Source organism: Pongo abelii, chromosome 5, assembly GCF_028885655.2.
Source record: "Pongo abelii isolate AG06213 chromosome 5, NHGRI_mPonAbe1-v2.0_pri, whole genome shotgun sequence".
In the NCBI taxonomy this organism is placed as follows: Eukaryota; Metazoa; Chordata; class Mammalia; order Primates; family Hominidae; genus Pongo; species Pongo abelii.
Genome location: NC_071990.2, coordinates 52,965,022 through 52,979,256, shown reverse-complemented (window position 1 = coordinate 52,979,256; position 14,235 = coordinate 52,965,022). Strand labels below are relative to the sequence as shown.

Genomic DNA, 14,235 nt, shown 5'->3' with positions numbered 1-14,235 from the left:
CTGTAATCCCAGCTACTCGGGAGGACTGAGGAAAGGAGAATTGCTTGAACCTGCAAGGCGGAGGTTGCAGTGAGCTGAGATCGTGCCATTGCATTCCAGCCTGGGCAACAAGAGCAAAACTCCTTATCAAAAAAACAAACAAAACAAAACTCTTATTTCAGGAGATCCTTCCTATTTGTTTTTTCATTTTCCCATTTCTAAGATGAAGTCATCCTAATCTAATCTGCTCTGCCTTCTGAGTGACAAATAAGAGCCCTTTCTTCAGAAGAGAAAAATTGCCCAAAGCATTCATCATTCATTCATTCAACCAACTGGTGTTTATTGCACTCCTGTAGTGTCAGCTGACTCTTGCTTGTGGTAGATTATTTCTTTCCGTGCTTTGTAATCTTGGATTATAAATTCATCTTTAGCAAGGTTTTATCTGTGGGAATCCTGAGCATCCTTGGATGAGGGTATGTCCCTAGGGTATCACTGGCCCACCACACTATTAATTCTAATTTCTTACCTTGGCGGCTTTTGGATCACACAGGTAGTATATTTCACCTCCAAACTCAGAGTGAACCTGAGGTTGCAGATTTTTAGCATAAATGATTTCGTTTTCACCTTGAGTATGGGCTGAGCAGATATCTTCATTTCCCTGTGTTGGTCAGCAAACACTTTCTAGTCTTTTCCTTTCTCTGAGATAGTGGCCTTTCAGAGGTCCTGGTCTTATACAAGGGTCTTGGGTTCCATCTCCCAAGGCACCATCTTCTGTTCTCACATGGGCACAAAAACCCTGGCCCATGACTAGTGCCTTTTGGGCTGCTACAGTGTCACTTTACTGCTCTGCCTTTTAGCCTCCCTCTCCCTTTGGGTCCCAGGGGGTTTCCCTTTCTTAACTGTGAGCTATTCATTAGATTTCACCCAGCATTTCTAGATGTTTTGTGATGGAAGGATTTTCATGTTACCATCCCCACCCCATATAAGGTGCTGGGCTAGATGTTAGAATTCTAAAGATAGGCAAGAAAAGGCCCTAGTGTGAAGGGACGTGCAAGAGTAATGGAAACAACTGACAGTAATGACACAGTGTGGTAGGTGTCAGAGTCCAGCTGCAAGGTGAGGCCTATGGGGTCCTGCCATGTTTTTTATTCAGCAGGATGTGAAAAGCCAAAGTAGGCTTTTCATTTTTCCAGCGAGTGGTGATTCTAGAATTCATTTGCTTATTCATTATAGAGGCATTTCCTGAGTGCCTGCATGCCAGGCACAGGACTAGACAGTGGCACATAAACTATCCCATTCATTTCAAACAATAACTCTGTGAGGGTGGGTATTTTTGTTTTGCAGATGAGCCAGCTGTGGCTTAGGGAGACTAATTAGCTTGCTCAGAGGAGCAAGACTAATTTACTTGTCAGACTCATCTTCAGATGTGGGTCTTTGGACCTCAGAGCGTGGCCCTTCCTACTCCAGCATGACTCTTCCACAGTAAAGAAACCAGCCAAGCACCAGGGGTCCCACACAGAGAAGTTCTCTGTTTTCACATTTCCTGTTCCTTCCTCTTTCTGTCAGGTGGGGGCTGGATGCATCCCTGACTCCTGGACTGGTCCCAGGGCCCCAGCAGGTCTCATGTCAACATCTCTAAATGGTCTCTCTTCTCGCCCACTGCAGGAAGGATACTTAACAAACCCAAGAAGCCTCTGGGAAGACTACCCACATGTGCACCTCCCGTGAGTATTCTGTTGACTCAGCCCCAGGGAGGAGCAACCGGGCCCACTGCCTTCCTGTCCCAACGGAGTGTGGCCAGAACACCACAGGCCCAGCTGGCCTGACGAGCAGATCATGCCCTGAGCCTATTGTGGATGGTAGACTTGTCTGGAAGCCACTTCTCAGCATGCTTGACCAGAGAATCCCCAGATGAAATTCCATCTGTGCTGGCTCCCATCACGGAGGTGCCTCAACTGCATGAGACAGATACAGAAGCAGAACATCTCCCTCCATAATGCCCTCTGGGTTTCTACCTTCTTGGCGACCCCCTGACATCCATAGAGTGTCTTTCCTTCTGGCCTGCCATGGCTGGTGGTCTGTCAGAGTCAGCGTCCTCTGCCTCATATAGTGCTGCCAAGAGGGCAGTTTACCCTGAGGGCAATACCTGGGGCCATCTCCTCAGGAGGCCACCCTTTGCCTTTCCTGATTGTTTTTTGTCTTTTTTCTGAGATGGAGTTTTGCTCTTGTTGCCCAGGGTGGAGTGCAATGGCATGATTTCAGCTCACTGCAACCTCCGCCTCCCGGGTTTAAGCGATTCTCCTGCCTCAGCCTCCCAAGTAGCTTGGATTACAGGCATGTGCCACCACACCCAGCTAATTTTTGTATTTTAGTAGAGATGGGATTTCACCATGTTGGCCAGGCCGGTCTCAAACTCCTGACTTCAGGTGATCCACCTGCCTCAGCCTCCCAAAGTGCTGGGGTTACAGGCGTGAGTCACCGCGCCTTGCTGCCTTTCCCGAGATCTTTAAGAGCAACAATAGCAAAGGATGTAGGGCTGAGTTAGAACCTTCCCTTGCTGCTTAGAGCCGTTTGTTGTGTCAGTGTATCTGTTAGTCCCTATCTCCATCAACAGTGCTCTGTAATCAGCTGCCTCCTCAAGGCTGAAGGATTCCTCCTCCTCTGCACTATTTTAATCATGTTTGTTTCTTTCTGTGGACTTTCCATGTCCTTTAAGTGGTCTTGTATGTGCAACAAGGGCACAGGCCAATGGAGAAGCCAGGGTCCCAGGCTCAGGGTGCGGCGGTCACTGGCCTAACTCCCTTGCTCCTGGACCAGCTCCTCACAGGCAGAGTCTCGGCCCATGCTTTTCCCTCCTGTGCTTGGCCAGTGCCTGCAGGGACACTTTTCTCTATCCTGCCCATGTGACTTGCCCCCTTGTCTCCAGCTTCCAGGTGAAGTTTTTCTACCTATGCCAGCTGGCCTACTGGCTGCACGCACTTCCTGAGCTATACTTCCAGAAGGTACGGAAGGTGAGTGCTCACTTCTCCCCCTTCTTGGAGGCCATTCATTGACCACTCCCCTCCTGCTATTCCCAGGGGTACCTCCCTTCCTTTCCTCCAGAAGCATGGAGTGTTGGGTGGTGATAGGAATATGTTGCGGGTTGAGCAACATGCTGAGTCATCTCTTGGAGAAGTGCCACGTAGTTGATCACCAGTGTCAGTCTCTTGCCTGCCTCTTCCACCAGACCTGTGGCTTTGGAGGAAACCTAACTCTCGTCTTATAGATGTCATAGGAGAGGTCTTTGCCATTTCCATAGTCTTTTTTTATTTTTACTTTTTATAGTTTCCTTCTGAATTATTTCCAAGAGCCCTCTTCTCCAGTCCCTGTCTCTTCTTTCTCAATCCAAACCTCGCCCTCTGACACTAGACCCAAGGCTGCTGGAATTTGGGAATGGACCTGAATGTCTTTGAATTTCAGCAGCCTGGTGCAGTGGGACTGTGGGACTCGTGGGACATGGGACTGTGTGTTAAAGCAGCCCAGAGGAGCCTGGCCCTCTCTCATCCCCCTGCACTTTTCCCCCTTCCCTGAATCTTCAGTTAGGGAATTAGCAAATTTACCATCTGCTTCTCTTGTTTCCAGGAGGAAATTCCCCGCCAGCTCCAGTATATTTGCCTGTACCTGGTGCATATAGCTGGAGCATACCTCTTAAAGTGAGTGAGACCATGGAGCCAGCCAGATTTCCTTGCACTTTTATGTCCATGCATCTGTCCACACAATCATATAATTATCAGGCATTTGTTGACATCCTCTGTGTGCCTAGCACCATGCTAAGACTTGGCAATACAAAGATGGTAATGGAAGATTCTTTATCTTCAGTGGTTCATTCTCAGTCTGAAGACACAGTTATAGACATAAGTAAGGACAGTTGAGAGTGATGAACACCATAACACAGTATGTATCATCTGCTCTGCAACCCAGAAGACCCTCAACAGAGAGAGCCAGGAAGACTTCCAATGGATGTTGGCCTTTGAACCATGGCTTTGCAGCTTGAAGGCCTCCCAAAGCTGGGCTCTTACCTCACAGTGTCCAATGCAAACACTGCTAGAGCTCATAGCCCTGGAATTCCCTTCCCTTTGGTTTATAATGACATGGAGAGTAGGTCTCTCTTAGTTGTTCTAGAAGCAGAAAGAATTGCTATAATATTAGTTCTTGAAGAGCCTCTTATGAAAAGCATTCTTTTGATGTTAATAAGCTGTGTCATTGATAATCTGGGCTTTTGCTGAGTGTTATCCATGCAGTAAAAGAGAGCACCCCACACTTTCTCTAGGCTGGCACTTACAGAGCTCACTGTGTGTAACTTTCTGCCGAGGTGCCTGGAAATCCTGAGGTGTGTTGGACTAGGTCCTTGCAGCAGGCATCCTGTGCAAATGACTGACTTGGATTAGTAAGATTGAGGCAGGGAGGGAGCTCTCAAACTCTGTCTCCTGTCTCTGGTGGCCTGTAGCAGCATCAATTCCTGGGTGGGTCTTTGAGGGCCGAAGGCTGTGGGGTGATGCCAGCTCTGCCCTTGTGTTGGATGGTCATGTGTTACATGCATAACGGGTCTAAGAAGCCAGTCTGCACTGTCACCGTAGCAGTGGCGAGGACCAGAGAAGAATGTATGAGCAGGACCACACAGAAGGAGCACTTGCTGCTTCTGCATGTACCTCGGAGCTGTGAAGGCTTGGATAATGGAAAGTCAGACAACAGGAACATTTCATATTCCTATACTCAGAGCTCAGCAAATGTGTTCTGAGTACCTTTTATGTACTTGGTTCCAGCCTAGGTGATGAGTGCAAGGTGCTAAGTACTGTGAAGGGCCTATGCCAGGTTTGCTGTGGGAGCAGGCAAGGGCATCTGACCGAGACAGGACAGCTGAACGGCCAGCGGGTCAGTATTAGGAAAAATGTCTTAAAGGTGTGAGAGCTAAACTGAATCCTAAAGGATGGAGCAGAGCCAGCCAGGGAAAGTGGGAGTGGAAAGCAGAGCCCAGCCAGGCACAGGGGACAGCCTGAGCCAAGATGTAATGGCTTCTGCTCCACGCAGCATCTTGGAGGGAATGTAATCTAGTCTTCCCCACCCCCAGCCTGAGCCGCCTGGGCCTGATCTTGCTGCTACTGCAGTACTCAACTGAGTTCCTCTTCCACACGGCTCGACTCTTCTACTTTGCAGATGAAAACAACGAGAAACTGTAAGTGGGGCTGCTGCAGGCTGGCCTGCTTAGAGACCTGGGCAGGGGTTCCCCCAAGGCCCAGATGGTTGGAGGGTCCCTCCCTGGGTGCACACTGCCCGCTTACCTGCAGATGGTGCCCTCACGTTATTTTTTTCTGGAACATCTGATTTTAGATATCTCGTCCCTCAAGCACTTTCCCCAGCCACCTTGAATCCTCTTCCCGCTTGGGGTCTCTTCTGGAGAAGTGGGTGAAGATTCCTTCAAGGGCGCTAAAGACTGACATCCCTCTTCTGCCTCTGTGAGCAGGTTCAGTGCCTGGGCTGCTGTTTTTGGGGTCACCCGCCTCTTCATCCTCACCCTTGCCGTGCTGGCCATTGGCTTTGGACTGGCTCGCATGGAAAACCAGGCATTTGATCCCGAGAAAGGGAACTTCAACACTTTGTTTTGCAGGTGAGTCAAGCAGAAGTCCAAGGTGATAAGCCAGGGCTTCCTGAGTACCACAAGGAGCCTCCTGAACTTGGCACAGCCCCTGCAGAAGGTCTGGAGGCAGCAGACCCTTTAGTCTCCCACATGTTATTTTTTGGAAATCTCTGGATATCAGGCCAGAGGGGAGAAGAGATAGCAGCCTCTGGTTCCATCCAAACCATCTTCACTCCCTGGTCCTGGTTTACTCAGACTAGTCCAAATAGGAATCCCTTACATTTGTCTGGCACTTTGTGGCGCACAGAGGCGTCACACCCAGTCTCTCAGTTGATATCATTCTCCTCTTCTTGTGTGTGGGTGCTTTAAAACCATGTGCTCAATGGCTTGGCCAGTGGCCTCCTCTACCAGCGAGAAAGGCAGTGAGGAAGCCACTATTTCCCGGAGCCCCTAGGCCCAGGAGAGTGATTTGTCCAGGGTTGCTCCACTTTTAAGTGACATGTTAAATGAGAAGCCACTCTTCCAGAAATTCAATTCATTTGAATTCTACCAATATTTGTGGAGCTTACATTAGTCTTGTTCTGTGCAATGGGTGCAAAAGAGACACAGCCATGGACCCCTCCCTTGTCATGGGAGTAGCGTGATTGTAGAGCTGGCCGTACGTCTGTCGCCACTTCCTTCCCATCTCCCTGGCACATGTGATGTGTGCTGGAGCAGAGACTGACTGAAGCTCACATTCTTCCTGGTGATAGTGGTGGTATCGAAGAGGGCCAGTGGTGAAGGCGGAGGTGATGAGCCATGGGAACTGCAGGGCCCCTGGCCCTTGTTCTCCCCTGCACAACCCAGCCCCAAGGCTGTGAGCCCAAGCCCCAGCCTAAGCCCACCCCCTGCCCCTCTGCAGGCTCTGCATGCTGCTGCTGGTGTGTGCCGCCCAGGCCTGGCTCATGTGGCGCTTCATCCACTCCCAGCTGCGGCACTGGCGGGAATACTGGAATGAGCAGAGTGCAAAGCGGAGAGTCCCAGCTACACCCAGACTACCAGCCAGGCTCATCAAGAGGGAATCTGGTGAGTGCCAGGGCCCTTGGCAGAGAGTGGAGCCAGGGAAGTCTGTCTGGGATGGGTGGGAGGAGCCAAGGCACCTGGCTTCTTGGGCGCTCCCCAGACCAATCCTGCCAGCTTCTCCTTCCTGCCCCCTACCTCAGGGCTGGGGCTCCTAGCTCCCTGATTGGCACGTGGCTGGGTGTGGGCCAGGGACAGGCTGTGGGTGGGGCTGGCCCTAACTAGGCTGGGAGCCCTGGCCACCACGGGGCAGGGCAGTGGCTGGGTGGGGAACTCTGGCAGGAAGCGTGTCCTCAGGGTGGCTTCTGGACCTCAGCCAAGTGCTGCTGCTGCTGCCGCCGCCCATTCTCAGTGCCGGACGGTGGCCTCTGTCCTCACCTGCCCTTTTGCTCCACATCTTAGCCTGCCCCTGCCTCCCAGCTTGCTGGCTCCTCCTCTGTCTCCAAGAATGACTCACAGTGACATAGTGCTAGGTGGGGGGTAGGGGTGGGACACTTCTCCTTTCGCCCCTGCACACACTTCAGTCATCACCCACCTTCAGCAGGTCCTCAGGCCCTGCCAGCCCTGCACGTTCTGCCCAGCCTGGGGGCCTGTCTGCACCGGGCGCTGCTTTCTGACTCACCTGCTTTTCTCTAGGTGGCTACCTGCTTGGCAAGGGCTTATGTGTGTTTGAACCAGACACGCGCGCAGCTGGGTGTGTCGCAGAGTCGCCTGGCTGGCGGGGGAGGTATGGGGCATAAGACTGCAGCCAGTACCTCTGAATTTGAGCAGGCGCACGGAGGTATTTTGAACAATAGAGCACAATTTTTCTGCCAGAGGAGTGTCAGGCATCCTGCTTGAGGCCTTGTTCCTACAGCCTCTTGTCCCCCTCCCTTCTGTGGCCACTGCTCCTGGGAGTTCTTGCTGAACTGGAAATGGGCTGATGCCTTGCAGGGGCCTGAGAGGAACTGAGGACAGTGAGACAGTGACAGCATCTAAGTGATTTCTGCGAGTATCTAGCCCCAGCCTCAGGCTTGGGCAGGCTGGCCTCTGTTGTTGCTGAGTTACTGTGTGTCATCCCAGGCCCCTCCTGCTAAAGCGCAGTCAGAGACCAAGCCTCTCAAACAGGGTCACTAGTCCAGGGCCCTGGGGAAGACAGGACCCTCCTGGGAGCCGTCTGCTGGCTTGCGTTTGCTGTGCAAGGCTGCAGCCTGGCGCCACTTTGGTGCATCCATGCATAGCAGCTGGGCTGCCCGGGCCCCTTCCTTGGCCTGGCCCCACCCTCCCCTCTTCTGCCTTAGCTCCAGCAGAAACACCATGTATGCTTGTCTCTCTCCACTTCCCAGGTTACCATGAAAATGGAGTGGTGAAGGCAGAGAACGGAACCTCCCCACGGACTAAGAAACTCAAGTCTCCCTAAGGCCAAAGTGCTAAGAACAGGAATCCTCTTGGTGGGAGCCCAGCAGGGGGCGAGGAGCCCAGGCCCCCTCCCTGCCTCCTCCTCCCTGCCTGTGATGCTCCGTCTCAAACAGCTGAAACCTGTCTTTCAATGTGGGGGAGGGGGCGTTTCGCTTTCCTTCTTCTTGGCTTTCTCTTATTCTTCCACAAACCATTCTCAATAAAGCCAAAAATCTTTCTCTTTCTCCCCCTCAGGCCACCTCCTGTCCTCACTCCTGTCCTGTGCGGGCTTTTCCAGAACGCCAGGCACCCATGGCTGGCACCTTTCTGCTTGCTCTGTCTCTTGCCTCATGGCTGCTGCTTTTCCTTTTTACTTCCTAATTTCACCTTATCTTGCAATTTTTCTGTCTGATTTTTACAATGGGAGGGGAGCTAAGATTGCAGTCCTGTCCTTCGGTCCCCCAGGGCCTGCCGGTCAGAAACCTGGGGCTGGTAGCAGGCCCTTGGTGGTCCTCATGTGGATGGGCAAGAAGAGAGAGCGGCCCTCTCGGATCATAGTCTCCTTGGTGCTCATTAACTGACGAGATATATGATTCCAGTTCTGCATGTACCATCTTGAGGCACAGCAGCCACTGCTTGTTGTAAATGCCAAGGCGTTTGGCTTTGGGACATGACAACTCAATCCAGAAGGATGGTGTGAACTCGGTTGGGTCCCGTGACTCGAGCTCCTACCAGTGGCTGGCCGCGGATTGGAAGCCAGCCTGCTGTTGCTCTGTGGGGGAGACACGTCTTCCCACTGCTTAGAGCAAGAGCAGAGCAAACTGCGCAGCAGGTGCCTCCAGAAAGGTAATGGTGGCAGAACCCACAGTGGAGTTGACCTAGGCCTTTCTCCAGCAGTCCCAGTCACCATTGCTTTTTCAGCCATTCACAAGCATTCAAAACCAAACCAAACAGCAGTTCATAAACCTGCCTGAGATAGGCTGGTCCTCACCTCCAGAGCCAGCCAGCCCCGTCAGGGGCCAAACTTACTACCTTGACTTCATCTCTAGCTGCAGAAACACTAAGCCTCAAGGGCTTCAGCCCCATGCCGGTCCCTTGGTGTCCGGGGAGGGTCACTTGGACCACTGTTCATCTGGCCGCCCTTTTTGAGTGTTCTTTGGAATTGTTTTTTGAGCACAACTACAGCATTTTAGACTGCATGAAACCATGACTGACTGAGAGTCACTCTCTGGGTAGATGATAGGCGCCTTTCTGACCCCTTCCCTCACAGATTCTTTCCCCTCCCTTCCACCTGAAAACAAGGCCTCCAAGTCCTTATGGTGCCCTGTGAGGACTTTTAGAAGGGGCGTTCAGCTTTAAAAAGGTCCTAATTATGGCCGGACGCAGTAGCTTACGCCTGTTATCCCAGCACTTTGGGAGGCTGAGGTGGGCAGATCACCTGAGGTTAGGAGTTCAAGACCAGTCTGGCCAACATGGTGAAACCCATCTCTACTAAAAATACAAAAAATTAGGCATAGTGGCAGGCACCTGTAATTCCAGCTACTCGGGAGGCTGAGGCAGGACAATCGCTTGAACCTAGAAGGCGGAGGTTGCAGTGAGCGGAGATTGTACCATGGCACTCCAGCCTGGGCAACAATAGTGAAATACTGTCTAAAAAAACAAAAGTCCTAATTAAGAACCTCCTAACTCTGTTTTGAGGCAAAGGGGAGTAGTTCTTGGTAGGTGCAGGCATAGTAGCGTCATTTGGAATACTGGTCATCTTTCTGACATCACAGTAGAAACCAAACCTTGGATTTAGATTCAAAAAGGGGGAAATGGGTCTTTTCATCAAGGCAACTCCCCTTCTCCAAGCCACTTACATCATAGATAAATTTTAGCTTCCCAGTAACCGAGGGATTTGTTTCCTAACGCCATTGGAGGCCTTCATCCCTCTCTATGATAAGGTTGCAGAAATGGGAAGAGCTACCCGTGGTTGCTTTTGATTACCCTTAGGAAGTGAGACAGTGTTTTTGAAAATATGTATTTCTCCCATTTCTCGCTCTCCTTCCCTGACACTTCTCTGGGCTGCACAGCAGAAACGTTGGTAAAAGGGCAGTTTGGTCTCGACACAGCAGACCTGATATGGGATCCCTTAGCCACTTTAGTCAAACAGCCCTGAAAGAGGCTGTAATTGAGTTCAGGCCCCCCATCTTGCCTAATAACTGCAAATGGCATGTTCAGCTAGCAGCCTCCTAAGCCCACCTTCCTCCCCCATTATAGAACACCCATCCTGGGTGCTCTCCAGGCTGTGTCATTGGCAGGGCCTCACATGCAGGAGGCCTCTCTCAGGTGAGCCCAGGTTAAGCTGTTGAGTTGTGGCTTCAACAGATATGTATGGCATGCTGGGATGTGCCAGGTGCCTGCGTTGTGCCAGTTGCTGGAGAGGTAGTGTGAGCAGAGCAGCTGAAATTTTGCCATCAAGCAACCCTCATTGTCATGCCTGTAGGTTTCCATTGCTCTGTCCCAGGACACTTGCGTGCCAGAGACGCCACAACTTCATGTCCCTGTCTCTTGCAAGCTCCCCGTGCTGCCAGTACATCATGCCTTGGATGTGGTCCCACCAGCCCAGTGGCCAGGGTCAACTTAGACTCTGCTTCCTGGTGGACAGGGGTGTGCTAAGGGTTTATTTTATGTAAAAAAAAAAAAAAAAAAACCCTGAGACCATGAGTGGGGCTGGCATCTTGCTAGCCTGGGCTTCAGGGATGTTTGTGGGGGGGCGGTGGTTAGAGGGTAGTTGTAGGGTACTTTGTCACCCTCTTCCCCCTGCCACCCTCCCTGGCACATTTATTTCACGGCAGAGCCAAGTCTTTGGCAGGTTGACACAGACTGTGTTGCCAGAGCTGAAATAATTCCACTTCATCCTATGAGCGTGTTGGGCTAGCTTGTTCTAATTTTGGCCACTTTGGCTGTTTTCTTCAGTTTTGTGCATTCTCTCCTGCCCCAAAGTGCCAAGCCATTTGTGAAGGCACGCCATTTGTGAAGGCACTGCCAGACACCTCCAAGCTTGAGAGCTCAGCACCATGCACCAAGAGCAGGAGAAAAGATGTAACCTACCTCAGCAACTGTGGCCTCTCAACAGCCCTGGCTAACTTACATTTGTGGGGAAGCCAACAGACACAGTAGGAGGAGAGGGAGGTGGCGCTGGTGGACCAAGGATCTGTGCTACCCGCTCCCCTCCTTGGAGGTGCAGTGATGATAGGAGTTATTTTTACCATCCGGGCGCTGATAGCTGCACTATTAATAAATTGCATGTGCTCCTTTTGAAGGTAGGGGATGGTTCTGGGCGAGAGGGGAGCAGGCTGAGCCAGTGGGGGAGCCGCTGTCCTCCCTTTCGAGTCAGTTCTAATCCTATGTGTGTCTGGGCCACCAGACCGAAATGGTTGCTGAGAAACTTGTCTGTTCATGTCCCAAGGCATAACTTCCCAACATTTAAGAAACCCCAGTAGACACCTCTGCCCTGGCCACGTTCACAGATCCTTCTCTTGACCGGAAACCTTGGGACCCTAAGAACCCCTGAAGCTTGGGGTGAGTGTGTGCTTCTGGGGTCTCTTTTGGGACCTCCTTTGTCAATACCCCTTCTTTTTTCTAAGCAGCTAATAAGAGGTTGGGTGAAAGAGTGCATCTCATCCCAGGATTCCACAACAAAATTCTTATCTTCCATGGATGCTTTAACTGGAAGTGGGTTGCCGACCCCCTTGTGCCTAGAAAAGGTCTTGGCTTGGGTTTCCTTTGTATGCTTCAGCCTTCCTAGTTAGTTTTTCTAGGCCTGGTGTGAGAGGTAGGGAAGTCTGCACGTAACTAATTCTTCCGCCTAAGGGCCTATGGCACAAGTGCACAAACTTCAATTCTTGATGTTCTAAGCCCTCTCCTCTAACAGAGGGAGTGCTGAAAGCTTTTGAGTCAAGACAGTGGAGTGCTCTTCCTCGCTCTGCCTTCCGAGCTTATGGTTCCTTTTCTCAGGAGAGGACTTTAGGGATTATTGGAGGATTAGGTCATTGTCAGATGACTGGAAAACCTAAATAGGATCCCTCTCCAGCCCAAGGTTGTCCCAGTAAGGAAGACTACCAACTTCTCACTCTACCCCACTACTCGCATGAGTGTTAGCTCCACCTTGCAAAGGCTGAAGACCAGTTCTCCCCAGTGAAAGCTGCCTCATTCTTTTATTCGGAGTTCCCTGGACTGGCAGAGCTATAAAGACGAGCATTGGGATTTGCAGTCTCCATGTAGCCTTTCATGCTTGGCAACACCTGTAGACTTTTTGTCCCAAGCAGATTGCGCGCACGCGCGTGCATGTGTGAGAATAAGTGCCTTATTTTGCTGTGTGGTTTTCACTTGTACTCCGTGGCCAGCCCCCAGCTGCCAGGGCTCGACAGCAGCCAAGGACACCATACCTCAGTATAGTTACATATAAAAGGGACATGGATTGTGACAGTTTCGCCCCATTTGTTTCTAACCCTGCTGCCCAGCATTAGGGTCTGTGGTGTGTTCTGTTTTGTTTGGTTTCTCCCTTGTGTCAGTTCTCTTCTGGCCCAGCTGGGTGGCTGTGGAAGTCTGTGAGGTGGCCCAACCACAAGCATACCTATTAAGAGAAGCCCAGAGCTTCCAGCCCCCACTTCGAAAACTCTCCTCTGGCCCTACATAGCAAGCTCTGCTTCTCCATTATTTTCCCCACCCCCAGATGTTTTTTAAAAGGCCCACTTGCCGTAACCTCTTTTGGTCTATTTTGCTTCCCATTCAGCCCAAAGTTTATATGATAAAGGTGTTTACTTTTACTTCCCAGTCTCCAGTTCAAGTGCTAACACATACATGTCTGACTGTTGCAGAACTGTTCGAGCTCCTAATTCAGTGTTACCTTGTTTTAGTCGCAGCAACCCTCTCCCCTACCCCTTGCCTGCCCACGTTTTTCTCACTCTTCCGGGTTGTGCAATAACTCTCCCAGCCAGTGGTCCTTTCCACAGCCTTTCTGTCCCTTAAAACACCTGCAACTGGGGGAGAAATGGGACCCATGGGAGGGGTAGTCATCATCCCTTACACAAGAAATAGCCACTTTCCTTTTGTTGTTGTCATTCTCGTGATCCTGGGTGGGTTTCTGTGGCATTCTTTTAGAACACGTAGCATCATCTTAGAGGTCTATTTTTTAAAAATCTGTTGAAGAGGAAAAAACCATTCTCATGATGGGGCTTAAGTCATTGTCCAGGAATAAGATTGGTGTGGTGCCCATGACATCACCGTCACTCTGCCTAAAAGCATTCTAGAGCTTCTTGTTCACGTGGAGAGGAAGGATATTTTGCCAAGCAACAGCCGCAGGTGGATAGCCCTGTTCACCTGATAGGCTCTAGCTGTGATAGTAAATATGATACCACCGTTTCCTTGGGTACAGATTTGAGTGTTCATGTGATGAGACTGTAAACCTCATTTTTTCAGTTCCTCTGTTTAAAAAAACATCTGAAGGATGAACTAAGGCTGCTGGTGCCCTGAGCAACTGATAATGCAAATGTGGACAAATTGTCTGTTTTCTACTCTAGCCTGTTCATATGGACCAAATTTCAACAAGGAACTCAAGGAAAATTTGTACCTGCCGTATTTATGCTTTCATGTAAAAGGGTTGGGGGGAGGGGTGTCTTTTTACTTTTGGTGAACTTTTTTTCAAAATCATTTTTCCACTGTTTCTGTCTGGTTTTAAAACAAATTACAGTTTTTTATGGATTTTTAAATGTACATTTTGGAACAAATGATCAAATATTTTCTGAAATAACAATAAAAGGCAGAAAATTATCAGAATTGTTTCATAATTTCCTTGACGTGCTTTTATACAGTGATGCTTTTAACATGGATGTTTACGTTTGCTTAAAGGAGTTTGCAATGAGTTTTAGCCCTCATGTCTAATATTTTTCACTATATTAGTCATTTCTTATATATCTTGACCCGTATTTGTCCATTGTGATATGAATTAGGGAATTAGAATTAAGGATGGAGAGTCAGTTATGTCAAGTGCTGGATAGCAATAAGCATCATTTTTATTTGAATCTTTAATAGTAAAGTGGAAAAGGGTTTTCTTAACATGGGGTTTGTGGGTAGGAAGCTCCAGAAACAAGCACATCATCCTTGATGCCTACTATACTATGACGTTATTTAGCTTGGAGGAAATGGGGTTTCGTTTGTGTAAA

General features: G+C 50.1%; 1 protein-coding gene across 1 annotated transcript in view; it reads left to right on the top strand.

Annotated features, from left to right (window-relative positions):
- TRAM2 (translocation associated membrane protein 2) overlaps positions 1–13,843 on the top strand; it is a 79,937-nt gene extending 66,094 nt beyond the window's left edge. The window contains exons 5-11 of the mRNA XM_024248050.3: positions 1,645–1,703; positions 2,906–2,990; positions 3,601–3,671; positions 5,087–5,191; positions 5,480–5,623; positions 6,495–6,658; positions 7,978–13,843. Coding sequence (XP_024103818.1) covers positions 1,645–1,703; positions 2,906–2,990; positions 3,601–3,671; positions 5,087–5,191; positions 5,480–5,623; positions 6,495–6,658; positions 7,978–8,051 — 702 coding nt within the window. The 3' untranslated portion in view covers positions 8,052–13,843. The remainder of the gene's footprint in view (positions 1–1,644; positions 1,704–2,905; positions 2,991–3,600; positions 3,672–5,086; positions 5,192–5,479; positions 5,624–6,494; positions 6,659–7,977) is intronic.
- The last annotated feature ends 392 nt before the right edge of the window (positions 13,844–14,235 follow it).